This window comes from Stigmatopora nigra, chromosome 7, assembly GCF_051989575.1.
Source record: "Stigmatopora nigra isolate UIUO_SnigA chromosome 7, RoL_Snig_1.1, whole genome shotgun sequence".
Classification (NCBI taxonomy): Eukaryota; Metazoa; Chordata; class Actinopteri; order Syngnathiformes; family Syngnathidae; genus Stigmatopora; species Stigmatopora nigra.
In genome coordinates this window covers 6,440,102-6,458,817 of record NC_135514.1, presented here as the reverse complement: position 1 = coordinate 6,458,817, position 18,716 = coordinate 6,440,102, and the positions used below count along the sequence as shown (strand labels likewise).

Below are 18,716 nucleotides of genomic sequence, written 5' to 3'. Positions count from 1 at the left end.
TGGCACAAAAGTGCGGGTGAGTTCACAGTTTTGGTGCGTTACTGATTAGCTGGCAGGAGTGGTAAAAAACAGCGGAGAAAATGAGGCAGGCAACATTTTTTATGCATGGAGAATTCAACTTATATAAACATTTTTATGGGGAGTTGAATACACAATTCCTTCTGTCTATTCCAATTGGGGATATATATCTCACATATAGGTTTGATAAAGTTTTAAATGATCGTTTTTGACCAAGCTCACCCAAATTGCCATTACACTAGGCCAGGGGTAGGGAACCTATGGCTCGAGAGCCATATGTGGCTCATTTGATGGGTGTATATGGCTCTCTGCCTTTTTAAATCATAATTTTTTCCTTCATTAGACTCTTCTGCATGCACTCTCTCATTGATTAACAACAGTGAAATAATGTTCTCAAAAGTATTCAGACTTTTTTTGACTTTCAAAGTGGTGAAATTAATAATAAATGCTCACATTTTCATGTTTTTTTTACTTTTAAATTCTGAGGATGGGTCTCAAGGAATAATGTTTGAAAATATGAATTGTTTATGGCTCTCTTTTCGTCAAAAAGGTTCCCGACCCTTGCACTAGGCACTCATTTGACCCTTCTAAAAATCAAGCCCATCTTTTTGTTGTTGCATACGTTGACGTAAAAATGTTGCTGATGGTTTCTTTTGCATCGCACACCTCGTATCCAAAGTCACATGCATAATTAGACTACCATTGTGTTTATATGGAGGCCATTATCACCGGTTATAAACAGCCACTGTTGTCAGTCGCCTTTTCTTTACGTCCAATGAGGGATCACTCAAGTTTTACAAGTCCCATGTGTTTCACATACGGACAACATATGTGCACTCAAAACTCAGTGGACTGGTACTGGGTAAATTTCACATTTGCTCATGGGAAATTCTCACAAGGGAATAAAGATAATGTCTCAAAAACACCATTTTTTAGTCCTTTCAATAAAACTATTTGTAATGTGCAACAAAAAAACAGTTCTTTACATTTCTTTAACAACATACAGGGGAGTGATTCTAGAAAGAAATCACAGATTAGGACCTGGCATATGTTAAAATTGAGAAAATGTTCATCTGTAGCCAAATTATAAATGCAAATCGATGTGATGTAATTTTTAAACAGCTGTTTTGGACAAGTTAAGAAGGGGTTTTGCCATGCATGCATGCATGCAGTGCAACAAAATTGAACATGTTTCACATTCCTTTTCTGCTCATTAGCAGACGTAGGCTTTGGCTTTGATTATAAAAACACCCTCCCTTGAATACCGACGATTTAAAGGTCCTCAGTATTTTTAAAAGACTTTTTAATGAAATTGATAATGTGTCTTTTCACACTTTGTACACGTTAAGTTCTATAAGAGGAGAATTGTCTTCATCTCACCAATATGTGACCCTATTATCTTCTCACTTCTAGTAAATAAATGTTTAATTCTCTAATCGGTATTGTACTATGACTTTATCACACTAGACATGGTGAATTTGTGGCAACCAGATGTCAAACAAGTTACTCAATGTACTGCCAGAAAAGGTCATGCTCATTTTTTATCACATGACAAGAAATGTGATGAAATGCTTTCTCCTGTATCGTCACCACTTTAAAAATCGCATCGCCTTTAAGACAGTTCAGTCCAAACAGCCACAAATTTAAATAAATCAAATAATAATGTGTGCTCTCCTTATTCCTATTCTGAAGCAACACCAGGTGATAGAAATTTTGAATGGCAGTCATATGACATCATCAGCTTTAGAAATCAAACACACAAATGTTCAGAGGAGATACCCGTTGGCGTTTAAGCCACAAAGTCAGATGCTTACTAATGTTCCAGTTGAGACTATTTAGAAAATATGTAGCTTTTTTGGAAGAGGGAACATCATTTGTGTGTGTGTGGGTGTTGTTCCAATACACAGACGAAGACAATTGACATTCCATTACGGTACAACGAAACCTCCAAGTTTTACAGCAGATCTGTTGAGATTTCAAAACAATTGTTCACATGGGAATTACAAGATCCATTTCAGTCTACTTTGAAAACCATATTGATAAGTTAACTGCTGTGCTGCTACTTCTGTGCTGTTTATCCTCACAGGGCTGCGGGAGTGCTGGAGCCTATCCCAGTCGACTAGGCTAACCACTCATTCGTACTCTTGCCAGCTGCTATTAATATTAAAATGAATATAAATAAAGGTGGACCGGTTGATATGTGGTTCGCACGTTGGCCTCACATTTCTGGGGTCGGGGGTTCTATCTCAGGTTGGTTCTCACTGTGTGGAGTTTGTATGTTTTCCCTGGGCTTCCGTGGGTTTTCTTTGGGTACTCTAAAGGCTCTGAGGCTAGTTGAATAAAATGGCCCATAGGTATGAGGGTGAGTGTGAATGGTTGTCCGTCCTATACTGTGTTATGGGTCTCCTTTCCAGTCTTTATAAGAAGGGTCCTGACAGAGGTCCCTGCTATGCTAAACAATCTCAGCACAATGGTAGCAAGCAAAGGGGTGGCTCGATGTAAAGAAATTTTAAAAAGAGATTTCTTAATGAGGATGTGAGTGTGCATGGTTGTCTGTCCCCTGTGCCCTGCGTTTGGCTGGCCACCGATTCAGGCTATAGCACCCCCCGCTCCCTACCTGTGACCCTAATGATGATAAAGCAGTTCATAAAATGAATGAATGAATGGTCAAAGGGATTCCCCAAGCAAATTAATAAAATAATCTAGAGTTTGGGAAATATCTGGGATTTCCTCATTTGTGAAATATATGTTGCTTTAATGACTAAAAAAAATGGATCAGCATTTCATAAGCAACAATGAAGCTTAGGTGAGGTAAATTTATGTTTGCAGTTGGTGCATATCAATGACATTGTCAAATTTTAGACGGATCTGAACTATGAAGCTCAGGCTTGTGAACATTTGTTCACTCTTTTGATTGTTCTCTATGTTGGGAAAGGATTAAGATCGGGAAGTTGTGGTACAATTTCTTGTTTACCATACACAAAGACACATGTAAGCACTAGCCTAATCTTTTGACCTTCTCTCCAGACAACTTTGACCTGCATTGCATGTGTATGTACAGCTGACATCTCTTGCTCTGGGTGATTATCTGTTCTTCACCACCATCTCAATCCCTTTTACTATCAAATAATCCCATCTATCATACCGCCAGAGACATACATATGCACACATTTATTATTTATTATTGCTTCCCAACCACAACACATCCACCTGTCTTACCCCTGACTCTAGTAATCATATCATCTGTGAAAGCAATAACATTTCACGAATCAATCATTATTTTTTGCAACATCCATATCCTTTGTTTATGTGCATGCATGTTTGTCTACATGAGGGTCTATTTTCATGCACCTTCTGCTGACCTGTTTATTAGCCTCAATGTTTGCTTCATGTTGAGGGAATGAGCGGGATTGCCAGAGGGATATATGCGGCTTTATACCATGTGGCATCAGACAGAGAGGAGAAAAAAAAGAAGCCCTTCTTGTGAGGCCGAGCGCAGTGGGATGCGCGTTACCAGTGGTGGTCTACATTGAGCCCGGGCTAACTTATAAGCTGGCAACATCGCAGTGGATCAAGACAGACCATATCATCTGTGACTGGTATGCGTCATAGGCTGGGGGATGAATAGTTTGAAGGGCATTTGCGGGAGCTTCGTTGTGTGCTACTGCGTGTTTTATCCGAAGTAGTGGAGGATTAAGTACATCATTTTTTTGGAGATACGTTGGATTTGTGAAATGTCATATGAATATAATAAATTGGACATCTAGCTTAAGCCTAGCAATGTTTAGTGTAATTAGTTTCAGATGGACTTTGAATCGTAACCTCTTAAATCCACATATGCCCCAGACTTGCCCCGTAGGAAGCTTTAAAGTTTAAACAGACATTTTCTCTAGACCTCCACTAAAATTACTTTCCTGTTGCAGTGCACTCGAAATGATTCATGTTGACACTGAAACAAATGCATGATATGAATTTTGATAATGCACAGGTACATGTACTGTCCCTTTAAATCACCCGAGTCTGTGAATAATGATGAAATGTGGACATTAGACGCAAGATTAGCTGTACTCGAACAATCAAATGTAATGGAATAAACCATTAATCAATATAAAGCATTTGTATCTTATCATACGGTTTGCATCTGCATGATAAATTTGAAGTACTTCAGTACTTTTTGCCAAGTCTATGTAACATAAAAAATGAATTGGCTTTAGTTGTCACTCAACAATTTTTGTTAGTTTGTTGTGTTGAATGACAATGTTTGAGCTCTGTGAATTCATTCTTGGAATCTTTATGTGAAAAAATACATATGCTGTACAAAGAAGGGAACATCCATCCCCGTAGAAGATGATTTAAGCACCTGCCCGACTTCATTTCCAGGTGTTGACTGATTCTCTCACCGATCTGGACATGGATTGACCAAGTGACCTTAACCTTCCACACCAAAGTGTCACTTAAGTCACACACACCCAAACATACACACATAAATACACACTCTGGGTGACAGACCTGCTCAGCTAGGACATAAAGAGCAGCATTGTTTCTCAACATCATTTAGAAAAGACTTGGGTGGGGGTCTCGCAACCTTCTTCAGATTTCTTAGCAACACAATGCCATTTAATGCCATTTTTATCTTGTGATAACAGCAGGCAATACAATGTCTTATTATACATTTCCTTTTCTAAATGTGTCTCTTAAAGCAATTGGAGTCCTCAATTGTACTATGTCCAAATAAAAATACTGTGCTGCGTGCCTACAAAAATAACTCCAACAAAATGTTGTGTATGACTTTGTAAAAGTGGTTTTCGTTATCAAGGATCAAATGTGGATTTAGAGAAGCAGGCTGAGAGGAGGTGAGAGAGTTTGAAACAATGAATCAGTCTGAGCTATGATTGACTGTACGGTTTCTGGCTTAAAGCAAAGCTACCATGGAAGTAGTGCCATAAAAAGTGAATGACCACTGTGTTTGCATTGATTTCCTTGGTCCAGAGAAGATGGAAAACCAGAAGCCACAGAGAGGAGAAGTACTGGACTCGTGTCTACTTTTCTGCATACACATCCACCCACTAAAAGACAAATCAGGATCCAGGGCCTCTCTATGACTGCTCTGCTCGGATTTCATTAAACAAGGAGGAATGTCCGCGTCTCTGCATTTAAGCATATCTAAATGTGATTGTTGACTGAAGGTCTGGTGGCAGTAATGACTGATGATGTATTTATAGGTGCTCACTATCATTATTCAAGGGGAAAGAATGCTGAATGTTTTTCTACAGTTCAAGAATACAAACAGAGTAGTAACTTGCAAGGTCAAGTGCGAGTGCAAGTTGGCCACGATGGGATTGCTGCTGTATGCTCTCATGGAGCTGACTCCCTCTAGAGGAGATGTGTACCATGTCACAGGTTTCCTTGCTGCACCACACATTATATATGTACTATATGTATACTGGTTTAAGATATTAACATTTGAATCAAAAGTGTACGCTTTATAGGGATTTGGGAATGTTCCAATTGTAATGATTGACCAATGTATTATTATGTTTATACAGAGCCAATTATTTCATGTTATTTCAATGGCCGTGGAAAGCGTTGTAAAATAATATATATATTTTTACGGTTGTTTTTGCTTTTTGTTCTTCAAACATAACATTTTTAACCAATTATTATTGATCTGTATGTATGCTCAGTTATACCAAATTTCATTACTGTGGGTCAATATGTACTACTTAGGTTACAGTTCTGGAATTAGGGTTACAAAGAGATGCTATTGAAGGGGATAAAAACATTTTAAACCAGTTTTACGTTCATTTTCTAATGATGCCAACAATGAAAAGTAAGGCACTATATACACAGTGGGAGGCAAGGGGCCCGGGGAATCTGCAAACTCTCTCTCCCTCTTTTTCTCTGACATGGGGGGTGCTTATGCCCCTTAAATAAACTTTAGAGCTCGTCTGTGGAGGGGGTGACAGAGGGGGGTGCAGAGAGCGAGAGAGCGAGAGAGCGAGAGAGAGCGAGAGAGAGCGAGAGAGAGAGAGAGAGAGAGAGAGAGAGAGAGAGAGAGAGAGAGAGAGAGAGAGAGAGAGAGAGACAGAGAGAGACAGAGAGAGAGAGAGAGACAGAGAGAGAGAGAGAGAGTGAGAGAGAGAGAGAGAGAGAGAGAGAGAGAGAGAGAGAGAGAGAGAGAGAGAGAGAGAGAGAGAGAGGGGGGGGATTGAAGGGGGAGAGAGAAGAGGAGAGAGAGAAGAGAGAGGAGAGAGAGGAGAGAGAGAAGAGGAGAGAAAAGAGAGAGAGGAGGGGAGTGAATGACTCGTGCACGCAACGCAAAGCAAAAAAAAAGCGCTTAAAGTGCGGAGATGTACTTTTTAGATGTCTTTGGCATCGAGAGGTCGCACGAGTTGGAGCTCCCAACCTATTTGAGTATTGTGCGCTCACGAATGGCTGTCGGGCTTTTCTGTGCGAGTGCGTTTTGGTAACTTTTGATGCTGAATGACGGGGAGCCCATTGGCGCGCCACCAGCAGCGGGACGCACCGAGACGCACCGGGACGCACGGAGCGTCTCCGCGCAGCAGCAAAAGAGCACGAGAAGGAGGACACTTGGTGTTATCCAGATGGATCTAATATCTTAGTATCTTCCGTTTTAAGAGTCTTCGGCCAGATGATATTGGCGCTTTTTCATTTAGGGGGATTCTCTGGGATGCCCAACTCTGTGTCTTTTGGCCTTTCTTTGCACCTATGAAGCTCCTGTGCAGGATGTTCAAGTCCAAGCGGCCCAAGCAACATTGGGCCACTGTGCACTTTCATTACAACATGTCACCACATTTTTGGGGGAATAATTGTGTCTAAAAGGAGTCAAACACACTCAACAAAAGGGATTCTTTGACCCGCCACGTGCTTGGGTGAACATTGACATTGGCTTTTACCGCTCTCATCTTTGGGCTACTATGCAATTACAACTGATATCCTTTGTTTTGATCATCTTGCATTGCATGGATTACACTGGATGTCAGCAGCACAGCACCTCCAGGCACCGGCAACAAAGACGTAAGAACACACACACGCTCACACCAACATGGAGTATTCATATTCAACCAACTTGTTATTAAAGCTTATCTAAACCCTTGCACAAAACTCATGAAAATGACCATTTGAAATTATTTTAATAATGGCGATGATGATTAGTGTTACTATTATCATTAGTAGCAGTCGTGGTAGATGTAGTAGTAGTGGAGTTAGTAGTAGTAGTAGTAGTCGTGGTAGAAGTAGTAGCAGTAGTGGTAGCTGTAGTAGTAATAGTAGTCGTGGTAGAAGTAGTAGCAGGAGTAGGAGTAGTCGTGGTAGAAGTAGTAACAGGAGTAGTAGAAGTAGTAGCAGGAGTAGTAGTAGTTGTGGTAGAAGTAGTAGCAAGAGTAGGAGTAGTAGTAGTTGTGGTAGAAGTAGTAGCAAGAGTAGGAGTAGTAGTCGTGGTAGAAGTAGTAGCAGTAGTGGTAGTTGTAGTAGTAGTAGGATTAGGAGTGGTAGTAGTAGCAGTAGTCGTGGTAGAAGTAGTGGCAGTAGTGGTAGTTGTAGTAGCAGTAGGATTAGGAGTGGTAGTAGTAGCAGTAGTCGTGGTAGAAGTAGTGGTAGTTGTAGTAGTAGTAGGATTAGGAGTGGTAGTAGTACTCATATCAGCAATATTGTTTTATTGCCGTCAATTTTGTTACGAGTTCAGGCTGCACCAATTTACTTCATTTACAGTACATTGGTTGTAATATGACCAAACGTCTGTACGGGTTTATGGTTTAAGGATTTCAATAAATGATTCAAACGCCATATAAAATGGCCCACCTATAGTTTCAGTGAGGTACATTAGTTTAAGAATGCCCTAATTGGCGGTGTGTTAATTGTGGTGCTGTGCTCTTGCGCATGATGCTGAGTATGCTGGTTCCAGTCGCTCCCTAGTGGTCACAATGAGCCAGACGGCGCTCCATTACAGTCCTGTGGACTGAACCAAACATGCCCTGACTAGTACTCTAGCCATTGTTTCAATCAAATGACTGGGAAATGACCTAATACCGCTCTTGTGCTCAGCTCTTTCTATGTCACGGATCCAATATGTTTTACATACAACTCATTCATCACAAGGGTCAAGGGTCGTGGGTGGCGCGGGAACTCGTCCCACCCTACCATGTCAGCAGGTGGGGGATACCCCAAAATTGTTTGCTACCCAATCGCAAGGCACAATAATACTGACGGACAACCTCTCATGCTAACAATCACAGCGCCACGCAGTGGGAATTGAACTCGTACTGACGGCACCCCAAGTCAGGCCAAAGAACCACTGAAACATCGGGTGGCATATTTACATACAACTTCCTTTTCTAAGCACATTACAAAACAAGTTGGATGAATTTACTGATTGACCGACTGATCGATCAATAGATCGATCAATCGATTGATTGATTGATTGATTGATTGACTGACGGATTGCTGGAAGGAAGGACGGATTGATTGATTGATTACTACTCATATAAACACATGACAAAAATTGAAAGAAATAAAACACTTTTCAACAGATGGCATAGTTCCGAGCAGATTACACATGTTCAAAAGGAGTCAGAATTAGAAGAAATTACTTAATCGTAGCCCATAATAATAACATTATCTCATCATGTATACCCCGCCAGCGTGGCAGAAAAGTACGTCTGATCTACAGTACAAGAATAAGTCTTTGGAGTGATGTTTTATCCCTGCCATCTGTAGCGCAATCTTCCCCCCCAAATATTTCTCTTTTTTTAAACATCTCATTATCTAGCATGATTTGGTTTCATCCATCATAAGAAAGGACTTGAAAGGACCACTTGAAAACATTATTTGGAGGAAAATGCCTCCAGGGTTGAAAGAGGACTGAAAATTGAGCTTCATATGGTTGTATTTTCTTCAATATTAAGACTTCTGGATTTTAGACAAGACCAGCTAGGCACAAGGCGGTACGATATCGGAAAATGTTTGTAAAGAAGGGTCTCTTTACTACTATTTCAATATCTTTCCCAATATGTATCCTTATTGCATCCTCAAAATAACATTTAATAACAATAACATTTGTTGTGCAATCAATTTACATCTAAAATAGTTGGCCTCTTTTTTAATAATAGGAATAATATCAACTTAAGTATAATCAGAACTACTAATTATCCAAACTCAATTGGTAATTTTTTCTTGCTATATTGAATTGAATTTACTAAAAATAACCTGCTTATATTTTTTTTCAGTTGACAAATGTCAATTGTTTTTCTTTGTTGATTAATAGAAAACTACTGTTATGTTTAATCTCCCACAATAAACAACATTTTAGGGTTAAATTGTGGATATATTACTATATACGGCAAACAGGATTTTAGACAAACAGTAATCTACATACTGCATTGCTATTCTTATTCTGTGTATGTTTGCAAGATTCATGACATTATATGTAAAAATACAAAAATTCACACTTTGTATTTCAGTCATCACTTCAAGGGGAATATTTGGTGGCTAATAAGAAGCCAAAAATGAATAAACTCTCTGACCACAAAACAACTGGGACCTGTTGCATTGCATTAGATATCATCCCACTTTCAGATTGCAAAATAGAATAAATTGCAGTCCAAATATTTGCATTCTAGCTGCACTTTCTACTTCCAAATTACTTTCACCTCCATAAGAGCACTTATTTAATAAAGGTCAACCCTTGACCACCTCTTACATATTCTGTCTTATTTGTAATTGTTGATACAAAATGGGCTGGCATCGCAGGAAAAAAATGCTGTCTACCACCAGGATTGTAAAATTCTACTACTATTCTTCTCAACAGAGAACTCAAGTGTGAGTTCAGGGTGCCAGCAGGGTGCCTGTCTTACCTGCTCAGACTACAATGGCTGCCTTTCCTGCAAGCCACGCTACTTCATGCATTTGGAGAGGATTAGGATGAAGCAGATCGGGGTGTGCATGACTTCCTGTCCTCCGGGCTATTATGGCACTCGCTCACCAGAAAGAAATACGTGCACAAGTAAGCCACTCCACTCTGCATTACCTGTTGTAAATGAACACAAATAGAACATAACATTATAAATTTGTGGGGATGAATTAAATGGAAATGTAGAATTTAAAAGAAAAAATCACCACAAACATCAAATATCTTAACTATCACTTTAGCAACGTTAAATAATTTGATGGATCAGCAATAATTGTCTTCAATGTGCTTCAGGGTATACTCGTAAACACACATAACATGCAAAGTGACAGCCTATATATACAACAAAAGAGGAAACAATGATTTGTAAAATTTAAATTGATATCAATGGTTGGTCTGTATTTCTCTGTCAAGAGTGCAGGTCGGAGTGTGACTCCTGCTTCAACAAGAACTTCTGCACACGCTGTCGGATAGGTTTCTACCTTCACCTGGGCAAGTGCCAAGAGACCTGCCCTGAGGGGCTGGTCCGCAGCGATACGCAAAGGGAGTGTGTTCCCAGTGAGTATCTTGTAGTATTTCTTCCATTGAATAGGAAGCTTCTTATATATATATAACCAACATCTTCCTAATATACGTACTGATCATTTTCTCTTATATTGTTGCAGAGTGCAATGCAGATTGTGAGTTATGTGTAAACAGTGAGACATGTACAAGGTGCCAGCCGGGTCTGTACAAGCTCAATGGGCGATGCCACCGCATCTGTCCAGATGACTATGAGCCCAATGACAAACTAATGGAGTGCGTACCACAAGGTGAGTCATGAACACAACAAGATCGCATGACAATTTAACTGAAAAATAAATCCTTACCCCAACTTGCTCCAATACGATGGTTTAATTGGAAACATGATACAGTTCTATGTCGCAACAGACTTTACTGAACTTTCCCGGCATACCGTTTAGGGATATAATGCAAAAAATGTGACTCGTGCTTGTGAAATTTGATCAAGACGTGCATCAGAAACCTTCATTTCTATTTAATAAAGGTGTATGCCTTTAGTCTACGTATCGCTTTTGATAGGCCACACCAGACAGCATTATTGTTTAGGTGATATGTTCTATAGTACAACTAAATTGCTTATCCATATTACAACAGCGAACGTTGATACATTGGATTATCTGAGCACAAGAGTTTTAAATATCCAAATCCTCCTTCTCATTTTCCCTTCAGTGCACTGCGAAGTGACAGCATGGAGTGAGTGGAGTCCCTGTTCTCGATTTGGTAGAACGTGCGCCTTTAGGAGGTGGCAGGAGACCCGCACACGGCAGGTGCTGCAGTACCCATCGCCTTTTGGAAGGCCATGTCCTGAAACCTCTGAGACCAAAGAGTGTTTGGTCAAAAGAAGAAAATGTCCAGGTGAGTGAACAAGGTTGTGGGCAAAATAAGAGTCCACATAGTAATGTATTATTCCATTTGCTTATGACTGAAAAAGAGCACCGCGTATGTGCTAAGATAAGAAAAACAACAACTGAATTATGTGGTACCGTCACATCGGAGCATATGTTGCCCTATAGACAGCATGTTTTGGGTTTTCTAGGAACTGACAAAAGTAGTACCTGTAAAACCTGGTCAAAACCAAATTTGACAGATCATTGTTTCTGATAACCAGTCGCCTAGTTTTAGCTGTTATTGTGAAGTGCAGACTTCTCTGCTTTTACAATCACAGTCAGTCCTTCTTCCGCTCAGGACTAGAACTGTTTACTCAGAGGATTGCCTTTGTGGGTAGAGGGGCGGACAGTTGGGGTTGGGGGCGAGCACGGGGCATGCATGGTGTCGCAATGGGAATATAGTACGATTCCCACGAGTTCTCTTGGGATTTAAAAACAGTAGGACTGCAAACTACCAAGCGGGTAAACATGATCATTTCCGTAGAATGGAGTGAAAAGTGCCCTCCGACAGACTTGTGGCTATATAAATCCCTATGCTTTGTTTTCTGTGTCAACTGTGTGTGCGGTTGCTGAGGTGCTCGGTGGCTACAGCTGGTTGTTTTGTAGCGGGGCTCTGTAGTGTTAAATGACAGATCGCAGACAAGCTGAGATCCAGCCCTCTGGGGCCTCACATTTACAGAACAAACACGTGTGTGATGCTGCAAAAAAGCAGTTCACTCTGGAGCAGAAACAGCCAGCCCAACATCAACATCCTCCCCCGGGGAGGCACGCGGCGACCAGGGGATCAGTATTAGTTTTTCCCTACAGCTGCCAATACACACTCACAAACCAATACACAATTTCAGACAAATGCTTTGCATTGCAAAGATGTAACAGCGTCTTTCTTCAAGGCTTCTTTGGTGTCTCACAATCGATTCACTGCCTTGACACTCAAACACAGTCGTCTTTCATGATAAAAAAAACACTTTTTCCTTTTCATTTTGCATGTGAATCAATCAGGTTAATAAAAATGCGGATTCCAGTCGTATAAAAATCCTCAAAATTACATTTGCAAAGAGACTGACATATTGTTCACAACTTATTCTGTTGACGTCTATGTATAAGCAACAAGCGTTTCAGTATACTGTGTGAGAGTGTTTCAGTATAGTGTGTGAGAGTGTTTCAGTATACTGTGTGAGAGCGTTTCAGTATACTGTGTGAGAGCGTTTGACTGGTGCATGTGAGAGGCAATCTTGAATTATGTTACAAAATGTGAAAACGTGCCACGTCGTAGACGCATTCCATTCACACTACAAGTTGCATATGTCTTTGCAATAAAAAGGCTAGACAAAAAAAATCTGAATTAATAAAGCAACAAAATAGGAATTACTTCCTATGGTCGTAATAATCATCGACCGTTAACACCTCTATGAAATAAAGATGGCAATCTGTTCTGACTGAGTAAAATAACAAAAACTTTTTTCCAAATAAAAAGCCTGGCCCTCTATGGGTTGTTAATCAAACTATACACTAAAAAAATACCTATGCTGTGACCTTCTGTTTCCATCTTTAGAGCCTATAGCAAATCTCAGCATGTTGCCTATCTCTGATGGTGTTTCCGAATCAACAAAAAAGCATAATAAAACATATTTTTTCACAATGAAAGTGGGATTTTTGAGGTGTTCCAGTGCAAGCCAGATGTTTGTTAGTGTCTGAGTACCTACGTAGCTGCTCCACTGCTATACAGAGTCTGATGTTTAAATTTATGTGAAGGGCATCTGGTTAAGAAAGTGAGTGTTAGGCATAAAATCTTACAGAAATTCATGGAGAGCTAAACTATATCTGCACATTGAAAACTGGTATTTTTGTTGGCTTCATATTATTTCATACTCGTATTTCTCCCTATTATTTTTTTTTTCTTCTTTGGCTTTTAAAATTGTTTTTTACATTGGGATATGTGTACCCTTTTCCCTAAAATAAATGAACTAAAACACCTAACATTTATAGAAAATCAAAAAAAAAAGTCAAATTCATTGAAATAACAAGAGAAAAATAAAATATGTTGCAAAATCTTAGGCAAATCTATACTCTTTTGGTTTTGTTTCTGAAGCATTGGCCTTTTTTCTTATTATTTAACTATTATTTATTCATTGAAGGTGAAAAATGTATGCTCAAAAACTTGAGGTTGACCATTAATTATGTGTCTTTGTAGTGTATTCACTTGTAATGTGTTTATTTCTTCATGACTTCACTGCAATAGGGGCTGTCCCAATATATACGAGTTTTATATTATCTATCTGTCCCGATAATATTTTCTAAATTTGGGGAGAAAGAGAAAAAAAATCGAGTATGGTACTATCTGTTTATTTGTTGTTTAACCGGTGGCTCTTGGGGGATCTGTGGTGAATGAGAGCTAATTATCTGTGTCCACGCATCCTCTCCACGTTGTTTACGTTCTGCACACGCTAGAGGGTCAGTGCTCTGACCTCAGAGAGTTTTCTGTAATCCTCACCGACACATCCTCCTCCCATTTTCATCGCCACTTTCACCCTTTTTTTCTCATCACCTTCACTTTGCTTTAGCTCTCCACATCATCTCCGCGTTTTTTCTATTTCAAATAATTATCCCCATATATAGTAGGAACATATATGGAAAGAACTGAAAACACAATTTGACTTTGTTATTCTATCCCTGTGAATTAGGTTCCTGCTGCAAAATGACTTAGAAAGGAAATTAAACATATGCTACCGTACAAAGTATACATAGCAAAACCAGTAACCATAAAAAGACACAGGAAAACAACAGAAGCGATAATTGTAACTTCATCTTTCACCGACTGAATAAAATATTCCATTCACTTGAAGGTTCATCTTTAAAAATAATAACATTCGTAAATATCCAGTGTCATAAAACAACAGTATCAGAGGTTTAAGGAATTTGTCCTGTAAAAAGTTGACTCTCGTGTTTCATATTTGATGTAACTAATAGAAAATTCCTTCCAATTGTATGAATATTTGCCTGAAAAACAGCAATCGCCCGATTCAAGGAAATGTAATGAAAACAAGAGAAACTTGGCTTCGCTTTAGTGTTATTCACAACTAAAGATTGCGAATGTTTACACACACTTCCTCATCCGCCATCATCTCTCTCAAGTTAATGCAGCCTAATTTGTCCTTCGATCGACCTGCTGTTCACCCCTCTGTATCTCTGTAGCCGGACAAACCGGGTGCCTGCCCCCTTTACCCTTTCAACTCCCACTGACACATACATATACACACACATATAGTCACATACACTTTACATTACTCTAAGTATGGTACCCGTAATATTAGAATACTATAAAACAAATCCAAAGGAGCCACACAAAGCTTTAAAAAAAAAAAAAGAAGACAGAACATGCTTATGCACCTAATCAACTATCTCTTGAGTATGCAAGTGCCAACCATTACATAAACATACCCGCTACAGCAGAAGTATACAAATAAACCACCCAGGAAACATAGAAACTCACACATACATCCTTCATCGTGACATCCTGGCAACCATTGTTGGCATTGCTCTTGTTTGGCAGCACATAGCCTTTAAGCTCCCGCCAAAAGCTCCCCGGACATCAGCAACCATCAATAAAACACACTGTGAGAGTGTGTGTGTTTTGGGGTACACAAAAATATACATACACACACACAAGAACCACACTGCCATCTAGAAAGATTAATTATTTTCTGCACATGCTAAAAATCACTGAGTGACGAAAAAATGAATAATTTCTTGTATTACAGACTTCCTATAGACCTATTTTTTAAAAGTTGAATGCCTATTTTATAAAATTGTTATCCTGTGTTTACATTGACTGTCATCTCCTATAGATTTGACAATGTAACATATTTAGATCTGGCATTAGAGTTTGCTCTTTTTCTGTTGACAATACTACAAAACCCTCCAGGGGTGTTTCACTGCTCGCCCGTCACACACTTGTCAAAACACTGTTTATAAAAACCCCGTCAAAAGTCGTTACGACAAACCAAATGCGTGTTGCTTTCCATACGCGTAAACACTCATGTCCACCCAACATGAATTAGGTTTCTTTTCTGGCTCCACAAAAAGCACGGATGGAGTCTACAGTATGACTAATCCAGCCAACTTGTTGTAAATAGTTATGGTGTCAGGAGAGGAAAAACAATGAGAGCGTAGGGGACTTCCTGTGTTTATAGAGGACTGGGGGCAGACCCCGAATGAGTCAGTGCACCCGATTTCAATGCTTCTATCCATCCGTCTAGCTTTTCCTTTACTGTGGTCTACATACAGTGGAATACAGCCATTTAATATTAGTACTTTGTATTGTACTCAGCATAGTGGGTGGCCATAAAGTACCTACCACCTACTGCTGTGTGTTTATGCATATGCACTTACACATTAAAAAGTACACTTCCAGAATATTTTGAACTCCAATATAAGGGCAAGATCAAAATTCTATATGTTATGCCCTACAAAAATATCAGTCTGCAACAATGATTGGAGTATTATTAAAACTCAAGACAATATTTGAAACGACGTTCCTTTAATTATGCACCATTGCAAACTCCAACCACAACAAATTGTTTTCATAGACACCTGATCTTTTGTAGATGGGAGGTTCCCTGTCAGTTAAAATGGATCAGATCTCTAATTACGCAAATGATTTAATGATAGATGCTGTCTAATTTAATTGATGTCATTTTGCAATTACAAATCCATCCGTTCTAACACTATCAATTGCACTGAAGCATAATCACATGTGCCATCCTTTTTAATTTCGCAATTCATGGATGAAGTCAAACAATCAATCTTTTGACTAGTCCATTGATTTTTTTGGGCGGTTTTACAATTTTTAATGACGTCAGTATCAGTGAAATATCATCATTCGCTGCCAACCCTCCCAGTTACATAATCATTTGCAGGCAACAAATTAAATACAAACTTTTTGATTCAGCGCAACAACAACAAAAAATGAGGGTCCGAACGTGAAGGGTTGTAGTGGACTGGGGGGGGAGACAGAGCAAAATGTCTTTCTCCCTCTCCCCTGGGTTTGTCCCTACTGCCGACTTCAGCAGTTTCACAATCCCCCATAGTAGCCAGCCAAAAGGCCCAGCAGGCTATGTTGCTCAGTACAATATTCGCACATGAACAGAAGCAGCCGTGGCCTCCGAGGGCCTCTGCATTTGCTCGCCCGATCCCGTCTCCAAGCTCCCTGAGGCGGGATCTTGTTATTATCATTATTGCTGTATACTGTACTATAGCTCAAGCAGAGATAAACCTTCAGCATACCACAACTCTTAGTTCTGTTTATGACATGTTGCAAGAGCTGGGAGGAGTTTATTTAAAGCTTTTTCTATTTTGAACAATGGTCTCATGCTCATCTCCGGCAACAGCTGATGTCCTGAGCAAAGGAAATGCTGTGAAAGACTGCTCCCTACTGGTTGATAATGTAAGGACGCCTTTCCAAGCATAGTTAAAAAAAATCGCATATATTGCACTACTGTATATTTTGTGTACTACTCAACATTGAGTATACTTGCTCAATACAGTGAGAGCAACTAAATTAACCGGCTATAAATGTTAATTCTATGTTGTGATGTACACGTGTTGATTTTTAGAATAGCAAAATTCATTTGGCTAAATTCCAGTTCAACTGCAACCATTATGACAACAAATTAGAAAGATGAATTTAAATGCCACCATGGTTGTTTTTTCAATTCAAAAGTGACAAGCAAAAGAAATAGACTGATATTTTTAGAGGCAATATATGTCAATACGTTTTGAACAATCTAATGCAGCACTTAACAAAAAATGTAATGAGAAATAATAGATATTGTTCCATTTTTACATTGGAGCTCGCCATGGTTGTGCACTTGGAATCCCCAAGATGCAAGAGTTAAGCAAGGTGATTACAGTCATAATAGTCTTAGCTCCTGTGAAAGTAAAGAAGATTATAGCAAGGTCTGTAAACTGCACTTGCCACGACACAACTGTTGGTATGTTTCTTATACGAAATGGGCACAGGGTTGCTTTTTCAGATCACAGTATCTTCACATGAAACTCGATTACACAAACGCACGACTAAAGTATCTTTTCCCAACGTAGGACAAAGACTCAACGATCGAACCGAACGGCGGAACCGCAACAACCGCAAAGAGAACCAAGAGGCCAGGAGAGAGCGAAAACGAGAGCGCGAGAGAGCTCGAGTCATGGCCGATCGCCAAGACAACAGGAACAAAACAGAGCACAGACATCGACGAGGTCGTGTCCCTGACCCCTTTTCCCCTCAGGAGGGCCTTGTACAGTAGCTCTGTGGACACATCAAAGTCTAACACCTCCCAAAAAACTTCCTCTTCCCCCTGGCCTACTCGCCCACTCTCTGCCCCTTTCATCTCCAGTCCGCGGGGGTGTCGCTGCTACCTGTACGATTTGAATAAACTGTTAATGCACAAGCGGGATTTGGGCAGACGAGGCCTAGCGGTTTCAAACGCTTGTATTTTTCGGTGTAGATACTCTTACTTTACTTCCACCACTGACTTTTGTGTGTCTCGTTTGGAAAAAAAAATGCAAGAGACGATGCTGAGACTGCTGCTGGTACTAAAAGAATCAAATGTCAGTGCGAAGGAACAGTAAGGAATTGGAAAGACAATGATAATAGCCCTTATGCCTGTTGATATGGTTATTTAATGGAGCCTTGATACAATGTTGCATTTTGAATGTACCTAAGTTGTTTTCTTGTTTGTTTTTATTTCAATATTATGTAGAACATTTTATTGTTCATGACTTTTAGATGCATCTGCTTTATTTGGTGCAGAAATTGTAAAGACAAAAACATAAGACGGTTTTTTGTGCCATTTTCTAATCACAGTACAAGTAATAATAATAATTAAAAAAAAAGATGTAGTGGAACCTTTATCGCTAAGTCAAAGAGAGGGAAAGTTGTAAGTTGTAGTCTTTTAACACCTGCTTTGTCGTGGACTTAATTCCCAAAATGGAGGAAAAAGATCTTAATTCACGACAAAGTTTTTTTTTTTTGTTTGTTCAAATGGAACCTGCTGCTCAAAAAACACCCAAAACCACCTGTATGACAAATAAAAATATAAAGTTTAAAAATAGTTTTTCTAGCATGGTCTACTATTTAATCATAAAGTACATACATTTGAGGTGCATTATAATTTTGTGAAATAACTACCTGAAATGATACTTAATTTTAAGACTATTTATTGTGTTGCGACGTTTTTCATACATGTTAAACTACACTGTTATATTTTTCTTAACTTACCAATTTGGGTTCAAAAGACAAACCACTTACTGAAAGATTTACACAATTT

General features: G+C 39.4%; 2 protein-coding genes across 2 annotated transcripts in view; one reads left to right on the top strand and one right to left on the bottom strand.

The window, feature by feature from the left end:
* LOC144199968 (peptidyl-prolyl cis-trans isomerase FKBP3-like) overlaps positions 1-18,716 on the bottom strand; it is a 38,882-nt gene that overhangs the window by 16,721 nt on the left and 3,445 nt on the right. The window contains exon 2 of the mRNA XM_077721876.1: positions 9,891-10,063. The gene's annotated coding sequence lies outside the window, so the exon portion shown is untranslated. The remainder of the gene's footprint in view (positions 1-9,890; positions 10,064-18,716) is intronic.
* rspo3 (R-spondin 3) lies at positions 6,317-18,646 on the top strand. Its single transcript, XM_077721873.1, has 6 exons — positions 6,317-7,056; positions 9,845-10,039; positions 10,358-10,501; positions 10,609-10,755; positions 11,174-11,359; positions 17,491-18,646. The coding sequence occupies exons 1-6, from the start codon at positions 6,957-6,959 to the stop codon at positions 17,691-17,693; spliced, it is 975 nt and encodes a 324-aa protein (XP_077577999.1). The 5' UTR covers positions 6,317-6,956; the 3' UTR covers positions 17,694-18,646.

What these genes read in the sequence shown, in the direction of transcription:
- rspo3 (XM_077721873.1), top strand. Translation starts at nt 6,957, where the DNA reads ATGCAATTACAACTGATATCCTTTGTTTTGATCATCTTGCATTGCATG. An exon ending in CAGGCACCGGCAACAAAGAC is followed by an intron (nt 7,057 to 9,844) that starts GTAAGAACACAC and finishes TCTTCTCAACAG; the next exon opens with AGAACTCAAGTGTGAGTTCA. An exon ending in AATGGAGTGCGTACCACAAG is followed by an intron (nt 10,756 to 11,173) that starts GTGAGTCATGAA and finishes TTTTCCCTTCAG; the next exon opens with TGCACTGCGAAGTGACAGCA.